We start from the raw sequence: 14,101 nt of genomic DNA on the forward strand, positions 1-14,101 counted from the left end.
GATAGACAGTATTCCAAAATGAGGAAAAGCAGGTCTTGTTTCGCACCAGGTGAGAATAGCCTGCGCTGGCACGTCTCACCCGGGGTGAGAGGTGGATCGTTTTTCTATTCTCACCCCAGATGAGAATAGCCACTTCCTTACTAGATCTAGATCTAGATAATAATTTAGAAAGTGGCTATTCTCACCCGCCGGAAGTTCTCGCAAGATCAACTCCTCCCCTCTTCCCTCTCTCTCTGTCTCTTTCTGAATACTGTCTATCGGTGTGGACGATCAAATTGACCAAAACAAAGTTAAAAAATGATGTTAAAACACAAAAGTAAATTAATTTGGTTGTCTACAAAGATGCTACGGCTATTTAACTTTTCGAATCGAGCCGAACTACGCGGGTCGCCATTTTGTTTTGCCCGGAAATTCTCGCGCTACTCCTCTCTCTCTTTCTCTCTCTCTCTCCACTGCCCACAGACAAAAATTGTACGCTTTTAGTAGGCTACAGTTGTAATGGAACGTTTTTTCACGGCACAGAATTCTACAATTTTTCTGTTATCACAGTGTAGAATTCTGTGGTTTAGGGTGAATGCAAAATTTGGTGAACGCGCACCGGGTGAGAATAGCCACAAGACTCGCCTGCACTATTCTCACTCCGGGTGAGAAGTGGCCAATAATTTAATATAGATCTATCTAGGTCTAATCTAGATCTAGATTCTTCTATCATATTTTTGTCAAGACTAGATCTAGATCTAGATCTAGAAGTCAAGGCAAGTGACTGACTGAATCAATTTCTTTTCGCAAACAGGTTCTAAGTTCAAGATCAAATTTTCGCTTCCACTTCCAGATTCGACATTATACTTCCATTGCAGTTGCATCCAGTTCGTTCCTCTTCATTCCGACATGAGTATCATAGTTGGTAAGTGACAGAACTGCTGTTAGATAGATCTAGATCTTAACTTTAACTCACTCATTACCAGCCATTTTCGGGGTCACTATTTCCTGTCCTGTGTACCAGTCATTTTAAGGGTAATTTTAAAAAATCAATGTGCTTTTGCTAATAAACATAGAGACTTGAAATTTTGGAACATTGTTTTTGAACACATATAATAAAGATTGCCCTGATGAAATTACTGCTTTGTTTTATTACTTTTTTTTCCACAAGTTTTCAAAAATTGGTCAACTTTCCCTTTGCCTTTCTTACTCACGTCCTTCCCCACTACTGCAATCCTAGATGTAGGTTTTGGGGGCCCTACTAAACCTTACTCTCCTTTGCAAATTTCCCCACCCAGTTTGTCATAACAATCTTCGGCCAATTCATCGGTTTCTGGGTCACTTTCGTCATCAAATCATGTTTGAAAACGGTCGAAGACAAGCGATCTGCCGTTGTGGGAAACGTATTAAATTCAGTTCTAATGGCGGTTGTCGTAAAAGTCAATAAGTCAACTTGCGCTCGTCGGTTTTCGGTTTCGTTTCTTTCTAATGAAAGATAATTGAATGGGCTGCGAAAAAGATGAACCGGTAAGTACTGCAAATGGTGCAGTTTTAACGTGAGAAAAAAAATTCAAAATACAAACTGCGAAAGTTGCAGGTGTGGTTTCCAAACGTCGGAGCTACTTTGCCCGCAACAGTAGCGGTTGTGGTAGTGAGTTACTTTTGATGTCAATGATTGACTGTGCCATAAGTTCAGTGGAACACGGATTCAACGAGCTCGGATTCAATGAAAACTCGGATTCAACAAGATGAATGGATTCCCCGTTTTTTTTCTACTTTAAAATCAATAAGAATAACCAGGATTCAACGAGCACTTAAATCAGCGAGCTCGGATTCAACGAGGTCGCTTCCAGTGAGAACAGCCCCCGCAGATGTGGCTTCGCTCATTTTTCTCCCGCAACAAACTTTATCTATTCCCGGAAACCATCCATTGCACCTGCATCGTGAACCAATATTCACTAAGTCGATTGCATGCGATCAATCAGCGGCGTTCTTTCATACCAACTCATGCATTGTTGGCACGCGCACATGTCTACTCTGGCGTGTGTCGGGGGGCGGATGGGCGGCCTGCACACATGTGACTGTGTGTGCGTGTCGGGGAGGGGGGGAGGGCACTAGTGGTCCAGGCGTTGAACGTCGCAGAAACTAACGCGTCACAGTCTTTTTTTCCCCTCGGCAACTGATCATTATTGCAATGACAAGCTAGTCTTGACGTAGATATCTACGTAATGAATTGTGCGCTAGTCTATAGAATCAAAAGTTGCCGTATGCTAGGCTCTTCACAGCAACACAAGTTTTTGGTAAACAATCGAGATGACACAGGCATGTGCATTTGAACGAATCGTTTTTTTTTTTTCACACAGCTCATAATATGCAGGCATTTCAGACACTACTTGTGACTTCTCTTTATACCTTACTTGCTTAGAAAGTGCCTGTAATTATCTTCACAAAACCTCGTGTTTGCTATAATGAACCCTCGGATTCAACGAGATTTTAGGTCAGGCCCGGCGACCTCGTTGAATCCGAGTTCCACTGTTTTGTAAGCAGTGACAACAGTGATTGGATAAACTAGCAAGCCGTCAATTTGATCACTCTGTGTTAAGTGTCTTAAATAACTAAATGAGCAGTTGAAACCGTTATGATCGCATGCAATGAACACAGAGTGATCAAATTGACGGCTTGCTAGTTTATCCAATCACTGTTGTCACTGCTTACAAAAGACACTTTCATTTACTTTGGGATAGAGTTTGAGGGGGGGGGGGTGCTCAAGCCCGTGAGCCCTTCACTACCCACCACCACTGGAGAAAAGTGCATAGAGCATTGTGAAAGCGGTGCCATGAAAGTTTTGTCGCCCCTCTCCTTCCTTGTGCCTAATCCCACTCAACAACCTCCCCCACCACGTTTTCCGAGTGGTGTCCAACCTCACGTTCCTCCCTACGTAGACACCAGTTCTTTGACACGTTTGCAAGAGATATAATTCTAGATTTATATAGTTATGTGTATTGTGTGCTTCCATAATATAATATATAAGTATATTATACTTATGTTATCATTTCTTATTTTAGGTGGCGGAACTGGATTTATTGGAAGACACTTTGCTAAACTTGGAGCCAGCAAAGGTTATAAAGTAATCTCTGTGTCGAGAAATGCGGGGCCAAATCGTATTACATGGGTAAGGAAATTGATCACTTCTGTTTTCTTATTTATTTTTGTTTTTTGTAGATATTTTCTCACTGGTTTGTGTTCACTACTATTCAACAGCAGTTGTCGGTGTATACTGCTTTTGAGAAAATAGGTTTTTTTTCTGGGTTGGTTTCAAATTTTCTTTTCAAGCAGAGATAGAAACATTTGCCATCAATTGTCTTGAAAAGAACAGGATTGATTTGTACGTGCCAGAGACACAAAAATGTTGTGTTTGTGGAAATTAGGAAACTGTGTCAAAGGTATTGTATACTCTAATAAAACGCCTGCTGTTTATTTTTAGTAGCAAATGAATATTGTTGCAGAAATTTGATTTGACGAAAAAAGAGCGTATCATTGATTTTAGTTTGTTGCAGTGGGCACACTGGCATCCATATTTTGCCTGATAGGTGTGGAATACTACAACACTGTAAAAGCCTAAAAGAAACTCATCACACTGGAGTGACCATAAACCTCATGTTTTCTCAAAGGCTAGTCGTATTTACTACAGTTTAACCCACTCTAATGTCCACCAGTATTTAAGACAATCACTTGTACAAATAGCTATTTCCCATTCCTCTCAGTAAAATACTTTTTTTTTGGTACATTATAACTCTGTGTAAGATGGCCACCTGTCCTAGCATGTCACTTTCCACTTGGATTATGGATGGCTGTTTCAGACAGTTTCAACTGTATAATTGTCATTCTGCAGCAAGATGTCTCTCGTTCTGGTCTCCCTGAAGACTGCATCGCTGTTGTCAGCATGTCTGGTGAACCCATTCTGCAGCCATTCAAAAAGTTTGTATTGTGTGCTGATTTTTTAGGGTTTTTTTTTTTTTTGGGGGGGGGGGGGTAGTCATAAAGTAAGGCTAATGCCCTATTTGCTGAAGAACTCAATGCTGGTTTCATGCTGGGCTGATAATTGTATATCTCTACCTAGGTTTTCTCATTCCTGATTGGAGGATTTGTGGGATCAAACCCCTGGGTTTCTTGAATGAGCATTAGAAATTTGGGGTTCCCCTGTGAATGCTGTGCAGTTAAAGACATCATAGCAGTTGGAAGCCAAAGAGAATAGCCTTCAATTTTAATATCCTGAAGAAAAGCAGTCAATTTTAATATGCTGAAAAAATTCCTTTCTAACTTAAGGAACAGTCAATTAAGTATTTATAAGTACAGGTGTTCTCATTTTGATAAAGGAATGGGGCTCGTTCCTACTTATTCTGGTGCAGTCAATAATGATTTGATTTTGTATGTTATCGTAGATTTATCAAGTCACACATTTATTTTCTTTTATTGCTGGTTATTGGGATTTTTTTTTTCCCCTGTAGATTTCAGTTCAGCTGTTCTACTTAGTAGGGAACTGAATGTTCATAAATTGATAATAAATAATTATTTCTAAAATTCTTCTCCAGATGGACTCCAGATTTCAAGGAAAGGATCAGAGCCAGTCGTGTGGACAAGACTCGTCTTTTGAGCGCAGCCATTGCCCAGTCGTCAAAGCCTCCGAAAGTCTTTGTGTCCTTATCAGGAGTCTGTGAGTCATTGCCAGATTATTAAGCATAGACACGTAAAACTTGGTTCTTCCAGGTATGTGTGTGTGTTCATTGTACATAGATGTGTCTGCGCGTTTGATGTTAAGTTATAAGTTTTTTTCTGTATTGTATCTTTGCAAATGTTCATTGTTTAATTCAAGTTTGTCTTGGGCAGTTAAGATCTCATCTTACCAATCGAGAAATGAACAAAACAACGAATTAGCAATAATTTGACAAAAAGTATATCAATCTCGCTTTTTCAGAAGGTATTTTTAAAATAGATTCTATAAGCTTGCTTTTTAACAATTAAACAAGGCAGATCATACTGTTTCCGCAAGGTTCTTCATCACCGTATAAAATAATATTCTTTTGATTTATGTATTGCATATACCATTCTCTCCTCAACACTGCGGTAAAAGAGGACAGAAAAAGTAATAATAAGTAAGTAAGTATATATATCTCTCCTAAAACCATCTCCTATATTTCAGCCTACTACAAACCACACCCGAACAAGGAGTACACAGAGGAGAGTCTTGTAGAGCCCTACGACTATCTGTCTGAGCTGACCCGGGACTGGGAGCGGGCGGCTGCACTACCCGACACTGTCAGCACCAGATCTGTCATTGTGAGAACAGGTCAGTGCATTTGGGAGGAAGGGGGGGGGGGAGGGTTCGGTTATCTTTTCATGGTTGTTGTTTTGGATGAAGTATGAAGGTGTGTAGCTGTACAGTTGAGTCATCTCTAAGGGTCACGTGTCCAAGACAATCATCTGTAAGACTGCTTGCCATTTCCCTTTTTTTATTTTACAAAAAAATTAACACTTTTTAAGACCTTCATCTGTCTGAAACAACGACTTTCCTTGTAGACTATATTTTTTTGTTAGAAAACAGGAGGAGATATACATGTAGAGGTAAAAGTCTATTACCCCCCTCCCCCCCCCTCCCCCCTTAAATGCATCTTTCACACATTTTGTCAAAGGACCCAAATGTGACAGAGCAAAATATTATTCAATACAGTGGGTGTCGCATTCAACGAGGTTGCCGGGACCAGCTTGTCCTCGTTTGATCCGACCTCTCGTTGAACGTGACTAAGGCTAAAAAGAAAGGAGACAAGTTATTATTATTAGTCACACGATGTACCAATACCATTAATTAAAACAGTTGTCCCTAGGCCAAAAAACAGCCAGCGCAGCCCAAGAACTACACACCTTGCTTGTGGGCTGGCACACCGGCTGCTCAGGCTTCGGCCCTCAGCAAGCAGTGACCTTCGTAATGATAATATGGCTTACGGCTAGGCGGTCTTTTTCTCCCTCTCCCCCTCTCTCTCTCTCTCTCCCCCTCTCTCTCTCTCTCTCCCCTCTCTCTCTCTCTCTCTCTCTCTCTCTCTCTCTCTCTCTCTCTCTCTCAATGGTTTAGCTTCCTGTGTTTGTGTTCAAATGAACGGACATGTAAAAATTATTCTAGACAGACAAAAACGATGGAAAGACAGAAAGTTGACTCGAGTTGAGTTACAGTTTTACGGCACTTTAAAAACAATGAGGTCATTTCAGCGGGGGACATTTGGGAAAATGGATGGAGGGACGGTAGGAACGAGCTTACTTCGACGACGAACCATAGACACATTCTGAGGGAAATGGAGAGCACACACTGATATGTTTTTTGATTTTGACACCTTTTCATAGAATAAAATGTTTGGTAAGCTAGCAATCCATGCCCGACATTCTGTTTCATCCGAAGGAAATCCATACAAGGTCACTTTTTCTGCACCTTTCTGACTGCCATAGCCAGTTTTGCATCCACCAACTGAGCATTTTCTTCCCATTGTTACTCTTATTCCTTCAGTAAATTTTGAAGGTGTCAGTCACAGTCCAACAGAGTCATAACCACACATGATGAAAGCAATAAATGGGCCTAGAAGAGAAGCATATAAGCACTGTGAAAGAACAGCAGATATTAATATACAATGCAGGTTAGGAAAAACACAAAGGAGCTCCTCCATAATTATAATCCGTATACGCTCAGAGTCTAGATATAGATTTATATCTACATGGTCCTTTTAGCCTATTGTTTGTGTTACAAGCTAATCTAGATCTAAATGTAGATCAAGGGTTAGGATGGAGAGTTAGTGCTGTCCCCGTAGAATTATGCAAATTTAGAAGGCCAAATTATGCACACAAAAAAGCAAAATTATGCAAAAATTATGCAAGTTACCGTAACACCATTCGTGACATGTTTTGCACTTTTTCAACGCGAAGTTTCCTGATTTTCATGTTTTATGTACAGAAAAATTGAAAACGGAACATATCAGTATCAGTAATTTGTTGTGTATTTGGAAAAGAAAACAATACACATCAGTAAAAAAAACAACAAACCAACCAAAAAATATAATCTCTGTAACTTTCAGCTGTAGATCTATAAAGGAAAGAAAAATGCTTTTAAAAAAAAAAGGATATCTGGACCTCTGATGCAGGCACATTACTAAAACCAGGGACACCTGTCAAGCATGAAACATCAGCAGACATGAGAACAACAACTTTTGATGCATTGAAAAATTGAACATGCTCAAGGAACAAAACCCCAACCCATAACCAAGATTTTCTAACAAGGGAAATAACCAACTTTTCTCTTAAATGAGACTTATTACGGTGATTACGTCCCTTTAGTCACATGGCGAGGCGTTAATTAATTGTTTTGTGAAAAAAAAGAAAAAAAACGTGAAAAAACGCGGAGAATAAAAAATTATGCAAATATGCAGAATTACGCGAAAAAAACACGGCCGCGCCGCGGCCGCACAAACGCATATATCTACGGGGACAGTTTTAGTGGTTGTTTGCATAGAGAGGCTCTAAGTCATTGAAGAGTGTGCGGATCAGGAGGGGGGCCTCCACTGTGTAGACATGGATTTTAGACAGATCTGAATTTAACTTGCACAGTCAAAACTTCACTGTAGGTTTAATCTAAACACGTACACTGATGGAAGAGATATTTGATATTCACACAATCCAGATGATTTAAAAAAAAGACAAACTGCAATAGGCCTCAACTAAAAGAATCCAGGCATTCAGTATGATGGTGATGAAGAATGACTGAAAATGAACAGTAGGCCTACGGACAGTACAGCCAAACAGCACTTCAAATTTGCGATCTCAAAACTGTTGGTCAATTTTAATTAATTAATTAGTCATCACTTCTGTTCCTCAACACACACAATGATGTAGAAAATATTCACATAGTCCAGATGACTTGAAAAGCAAACTGCATTAGGCAGAAATAATCCAATTTCAAAGCATGAGCAAACAGTAATTCAAACTGCCCGCTGTGTAGGTTTATCACTACTAATAATCTATAAGGTTGTGGGCCTACTACACGGGTGTGCCAGCCCACAAGGAATCTAGGTCAGTCGCCTGCAGGTGGCCTGTTTTTATGACCGTCTAGGTTGTTCCCTATTGATGACGAAAACCTCAAACAACATCAGTGTGCTCGTATTTGAGCTGTGTTCTGACCATCATTTCTGCATTTTCTCTTGTGGAAACATACCCTCTCACATCTAGGCCTAGATCTACGTAAAGTAAAGGCAGATGCTTGGATTTTTTTATCAGGGGAAGAAAAGAAAATTGAACCAAATGAAGGTCTCAATCTAGACCTACCCATCCAGAGTTCATCCAGTTTCTCACAGCCTGCATCGTGTTCCCACCCATCCCCTCCCGTCCCTACTGTAGGCTAACCCTCGCCCATCCTCTTGGCCTGGGGGCCCATAATTATTAGGAGGCACACTAGATTTAGCAATACAATGTGTCAATAATCGAGGATGGGTCTTGTGCTTCGAGTGAGATGGAGAGAAAGGAGAAAAATTCTTCGCTTTTGGGGCCGCTAATTGCTTTCATTTGGTTATCGTGACGTTGTTGAAAGCGACTTCAGTCTGTTTGCAACCTCATTGAAGCTGATGTGGAGCCGACTTCTCGTTGAATGTGACCTCGTTGAATGCGACCTCGTTGAATGCGACACCCACTGTATTCATAAAATTAGGTTAAATTTATCAACAAAAAATTCTTTTACCCCTCAATGAATGGAGATGGTGACATTTTTATTTGGAAGTAGTTTTACTAGTTGTTAATGAAAGCTTTTGGTCTCATCTGTTTACCCCCCAAAAACCCAGTCTTTGAATTTTGTCTACTTTCTAAGGAAATAGCTGTTCATTTTAGCAAAATATTTCAATAATTTTTATTGTTTGGATCTTGAGGATGCAAATGGAAACCCTTTGCTGCTATGCCTGTTTTCTTGTCTTTTAGCAAAGGAAGGTAATCTCTGACTGCTAAAAGAAAGGATCACTGATGAGTGGGACACTGTTTCAGGAATTCTACCTTAAGATGTGCGGGTTCATATCCCAAGAGGGGTCCAGCATTGTGACATTGGGAAAAATATTTTGCATGAATTTTCCTCCCTTCACCTAGGTGGGTACGTACCCTCTATAGACGGCGAAAGATCTTGTCTGTTTGTTATTGTTATGTAATCTGCCGCTAGCGCTCAGGCAACTGTGAATATTATATTACTTTTTTTTACTCATGTTTTAGGGTCTGCTGGAATAACTAAAGTTGTAAAGCCCACAGAGCATGCTGGAGAGTGTGTATGTGGGTTGTATGAATACAATTATCATTATTATTATTGTTATCATTATTACTATTATCTTCATTATTATTATCTTCATTATTTTATTATTATTATTATTATTATTATTATTATTATTATTATTATTATGTGTTGTCTTTTTTTTCAGGAGTTGTGCTTGGAAAAGATGGAGGTATGGTTCAAAATCTGAAGACTCCATTTTATCTTGGTGCGGGAGGACCAATTGGGTCAGGAAAACAATGGTTGCCATGGATACACGTTGATGACATGGTCGGCATCATCTTGTTTTCTGTGGAGAACGACAACGTGAAGGGTGTGCTCAACGGGACGGCGCCCGGAGTTGTGGCAAGTGGAGAGTTCACCAAGTCATTTGCCTCTGCAATGTGGCGCCCTCACTTGTTCCCCATGCCGGCGTTCGTTGTAAACAACATGTTCGGCTCCGAGGCAGGGATTGTAATGCTGGAAGGTCAGAAGGTGACGCCAAAACGCGCTTTAGAGTTGGGGTACAAGTTCAAATATCCAGACGTGACGTCGGCGTGTAAAGAGCTCGTCTCGTAATCGTGTGTTTAATTTAGTATGTGTGTGTGTGTGTGTGTGTGTGTGTGTTGAGGTTTTGGCACTGTTGAAAAGTGTGTTTTTAATAATATTTTCTTCTCTACCTTGATGAATGTTTTGCTGCACAAGACCTCATTCTGCCAGTGGGGTTTTGTAATTGTGTCTCCCTAAACCGATGGATATTGCTGTTATTTGAAATGTTGAGAAAATGTTATTAAAGTGCTGTATGTTCTAGGTACCCAATTTCAGGTCTGAATGACTCATTCATTTGAAACATGATACTGAGAGAGTAAGATTCCTGCTTTTGTGTTGATTTAGTAAGTTAAAAGAAGCATTAAGATGTACTACTGCTGTATATTTTTTAACAAAAAATCTTCTTGTGGATTTTGCTTACCATACGAAACAGCTTCTTTGTTTCATTTTTTTTTTCTTTTATTGTTCTGTGGTTTTATTATGTATACGGGTATGTTGAAGACTTTGATATGTGATTGAGAGAGAGAGAGAGAGAGAGAGAGAGAGAGAGAGAGAGAGAGAGAGAGAGAGGGAGGGAGGGAGGGAGGGAGGGAGGGAGGGAGGGAGGGAGGGAGGGAGGGAGAGAGAGAGAGAGAGAGTGAGTAAATGTACAGCATCACTTCCTGAGGTTTTAGGTCTGTATCAAGCTGTTACCTCTTTTTTTTTCTTCTTCTCATTCATCTTGAAAAGGACATCCCATTCTCTTGTGCGAAAGCTGCTGTTTGCCAGGCTCTTGTATAGTTGTGGGTCTCCCTGCTCAGGGTTGGGCCAATATTTGTTTCTAGGTGCCCCGAGAATTGGGAAGGCTTGTAGTGGATGGTTCCCTGTCTTTTACAAGCCTCTGTTATGTCCGTAAACGATTTTTGATCTCGGAATTGTTCTCCAAGTGGCACCCTTATAAATTGTATACTTTTCCATCCAATGTCTTGTTAAGTCCGGGAGCATTTAAGCTAGGTTCAGTTTGGGTATGTGAGTGTGAACATTGGTGTGATTCCATGTGCATGAGTGTGTATGTGTGTTTGTGTGTGTGTTTGTATGTGTGTGCATGCATGTGTGTGTGTGAGTGAGTAATATTCATGTTAAAAGGAATCTCTCTTTTTTGTTTTTGTCTTTCCTGAGAAGTTTGTCAAATTGTTATGTGCTTGATTGTAATTGTTAGGTAGCTAATTCATTCTGTTGGCTTGTTCGAAATGATTTCTTGGATGTCAGGATGTGAATCAGTTTGGCTTGCCCTGTATTGGCTACATGTATTTGAAGATTGTAACCACAGGCTTGCCAACAGTCCTGAATTTCTTGGGACTGAGAAAAAGGGTGAAAAACTCCCTTTGAAAACAATTTTCAAAGTTGTGTTGTGTTGGTTGAGCATTTCCTGTCTTTGATGTATGAATAATTATGTTCTTGTACAAAAGAGTGATTGAATAATCTTTTCTGGAAATTGAAGTTCATGATTATGATTTGTTCAATTTTTGTCAATTGAAACTAATTCTCATGAAAATGCTTTTAGATTAAAAAGAAAAGATAAATATAAATGGAAAATTTGTGTTCTGTGATTTTTGTTTTACTTATGCATTTACATCTATCATCTGTCTGTTCAGCTGTCACAGGCAGAGTCAAAGCATCACACTATCTACATTGTGTTGATCTGAATGAAAAATATTTGTGAGGCATCGTTGTGAAATCAGGCGCAGGTCAAAATAGTGAAATCAAAGATATTGGCAATTTTATGTCTGTTGGTCAATTTTTTTCTAATTTTCTTTTTTTGGCTCAACACCTTTTATATCCATTTAAAAACGCATTCACGTGTGGATTTTCCTGAAGCAACATTGACTAAAGGCACAAAAAATGTTAATTTTCAGTTTCCAAGGACTCTCAAGCTGTGGAAATTTACCAAACTTTGGCGGCCATTTTCTCGCTAATTACATCTCTGAAACCAGGTGACCCTGACCTCCTTCAATGGCAAATATTTTGACTTCTATTCAATATAGATGGATATTTTTTTTACCTAAAGCAAGGCAAATGAACAGGCTTTTAGATGGTACCAATAACACCAAATTGCCCAAAAATTGACAAGCGCCTGATTCCACCATGGTGCTGCGCATTTGCAATAAATTTTTTTTTCAAGGGAACCTTCTGAGTGAGACACAGCGTTTCACGCGCTGGACAGTTGGAGCTAGGACTATATCCTAAAATAATCCCCACTTGTGAATCGAACCCCAGTCTTCTGCTTGCATCATTGTGAGGAGTCTGACATCAGACAATTTTGTGGGTCAATTTTTAAACAAGATTTTTTTTCCCACCACCAGGCCAGTTTAAATTAGATGAGTAGAAGAGAGAGGGAAAGGGTAAGCCAACAACCCACCAATGAATTAGATATTCAAACTTCAAACACAAACAGATAGATATTTTCATTGTTATTCATATACTCTTACTATTTCATCTTGGTGTGGAAATATCATTATCCCTACTCATTCAGGTCGTCAAAGAGTGCAGGTTGTTAGCTTATGCTCTGGTGTGATTTGCTCCTTCTTTCCTCCATCTAATGGCTATCGTCTGTATCTCTCCTTCCTTTTTGTGTTTGTTACTCTCTTGTAACACGTCTAATGTTCGGCACCTAAACGACCTTATCGTGTTGTAAGTGCCCTAAAACTCATTTTAACTACAACCTTTTACAATGATTGTCAGATACAAATAAAATCACTCACATTGCACCTGTAAAGGAGGAGACACAGGTAAAAAAAATAAAATGTTTTTTTTTTTTAAAGATTGTGTGAATGAAGTGAGAAGAGAGGGCATTGGGAATAAATAGATAAGATTAAGATGCGCCTTCTGTGAAAGTCAAAGTAGGCCTACTTTAAATTTTACGTGTAATGGATGAGTGGCACCCAACTAGCTGGGGGAGTCGTGCCCCCTGTTGCTGGGCCAGGGAGATGTCTCTGTAATCTGTAACCAAGGAGCCTTGTCTGTGCAACAAAGTTATTTATCTCATACGGTACAGCTGCTCCGGCTACGAGTAAAGAAAAGAGAATTCCTTACAAAACATTCAGCGTTGACGTAATGGAAACAAAATCTTAAAGAAGAATAACAACCAGCATTAAAATCTGTCGTTAATTATTGGGTTTTTGAATCCTATTGCCAGGCCTTTTTTTTAGGCCTCAGGTTTTTTCTTAATTCAACACCTTATGCTAATGATGTAACGTTATACAAGAATTAAAGATAGTTAAAATCCCTCAAAAGTTGCTTGCATTTGTTTACCACGTTCTCTTTGAAGCCTTGGTAGGGGGCAGAAAGAGAGAACCAGCAACTTTGATGAATAATAAGGAATATTGATCACCCTTACTGTATAATACAATGACATATAAGCCTATAATATATGGAAAACATCATTTGCCCTCAGCCTTAAATTGTGGATTGCAAAATAAAATGATTAAGGTATTGATCCTGCTTGTAATGAGAACAAATTATTTCAAGAATTTTATGCGTGCGACATTTGGACGGGAGTCGACCATTCGTAGAACGATGAGCAAAATTAGGTGTAGACAAACAGCTTGTTTGCGAGTCTGTCGACAGCCCTTGTTTTGTTAACATTTAGCGACCTCAGAATTACAAAGTTCTATGCCCTCAGCATCTAAGCTTAGTTTTGAGAAAAGTGCCGTCAAAGATTTTGAGTTTTACATCAAGTCAAGCTTTTTTAAATGCAATTCTTTGAATATCTTGATAACGCTTTCGAATAATTTTACGATTTTAATAGAGCAGATAAAACATTAATTGGTTTTGATCTCATGGTCTTTTTAAAAACTCAAAACGGCCAAAAATGTCAGATAGAACTTTGTAATTCTGAGGTAGCGATTAATGTTTCATCGCGATGTCTATTTAGTGGGATACCCCTGTGGATATTTCAAAGCACTTAGTAATATGATCAGTAAAGGTCATTTCAGTTTACTGCACTAGCATTACAAGTAGGTCATATTAGTGCTGAAGATTCATGTTGATGTTAGTGTTAGGTAAGAGGTGTAACATATTAAAATTTATTTATAAAGCAAAGATTGTGGCGAGATAAGGACAGTAGATGGAAAGAGAGAGCAAACTACACTAGAGCACCTGCCAAACACCCTCTGCAAAGATGCAGTTTTAGGCCTTTCTAATTTTCGACCTTTTCATGATTTCTCTTCCCTCGGCGACTCCCTCGTGTCGTTGTGCTGGGGTTGGGATTGGGTTTGG

General features: G+C 39.4%; 1 protein-coding gene across 1 annotated transcript; it reads left to right on the forward strand.

Annotated features, from left to right (window-relative positions):
• The first annotated feature begins 797 nt into the window (after positions 1–797).
• LOC101859133 (epimerase family protein SDR39U1) lies at positions 798–10,418 on the forward strand. Its single transcript, XM_005109555.3, has 6 exons — positions 798–904; positions 3,045–3,151; positions 3,872–3,957; positions 4,572–4,693; positions 5,180–5,326; positions 9,465–10,418. Exons 1-6 carry the CDS (start codon positions 889–891, stop codon positions 9,872–9,874), a joined length of 888 nt encoding a protein of 295 aa, XP_005109612.1. The 5' UTR covers positions 798–888; the 3' UTR covers positions 9,875–10,418.
• Positions 10,419–14,101: the final 3,683 nt, after the last annotated feature.

This window comes from Aplysia californica, unplaced genomic scaffold, assembly GCF_000002075.1.
Source record: "Aplysia californica isolate F4 #8 unplaced genomic scaffold, AplCal3.0 scaffold00789, whole genome shotgun sequence".
NCBI classification, from domain to species: Eukaryota; Metazoa; Mollusca; class Gastropoda; order Aplysiida; family Aplysiidae; genus Aplysia; species Aplysia californica.

Coding starts and splice junctions, on each gene's coding strand:
- LOC101859133 (XM_005109555.3), top strand. Junction 4,694..5,179: donor TGTGTCCTTATCAGGAGTCT/GTGAGTCATTGC, acceptor CCTATATTTCAG/CCTACTACAAACCACACCCG. Junction 5,327..9,464: donor ATCTGTCATTGTGAGAACAG/GTCAGTGCATTT, acceptor CTTTTTTTTCAG/GAGTTGTGCTTGGAAAAGAT.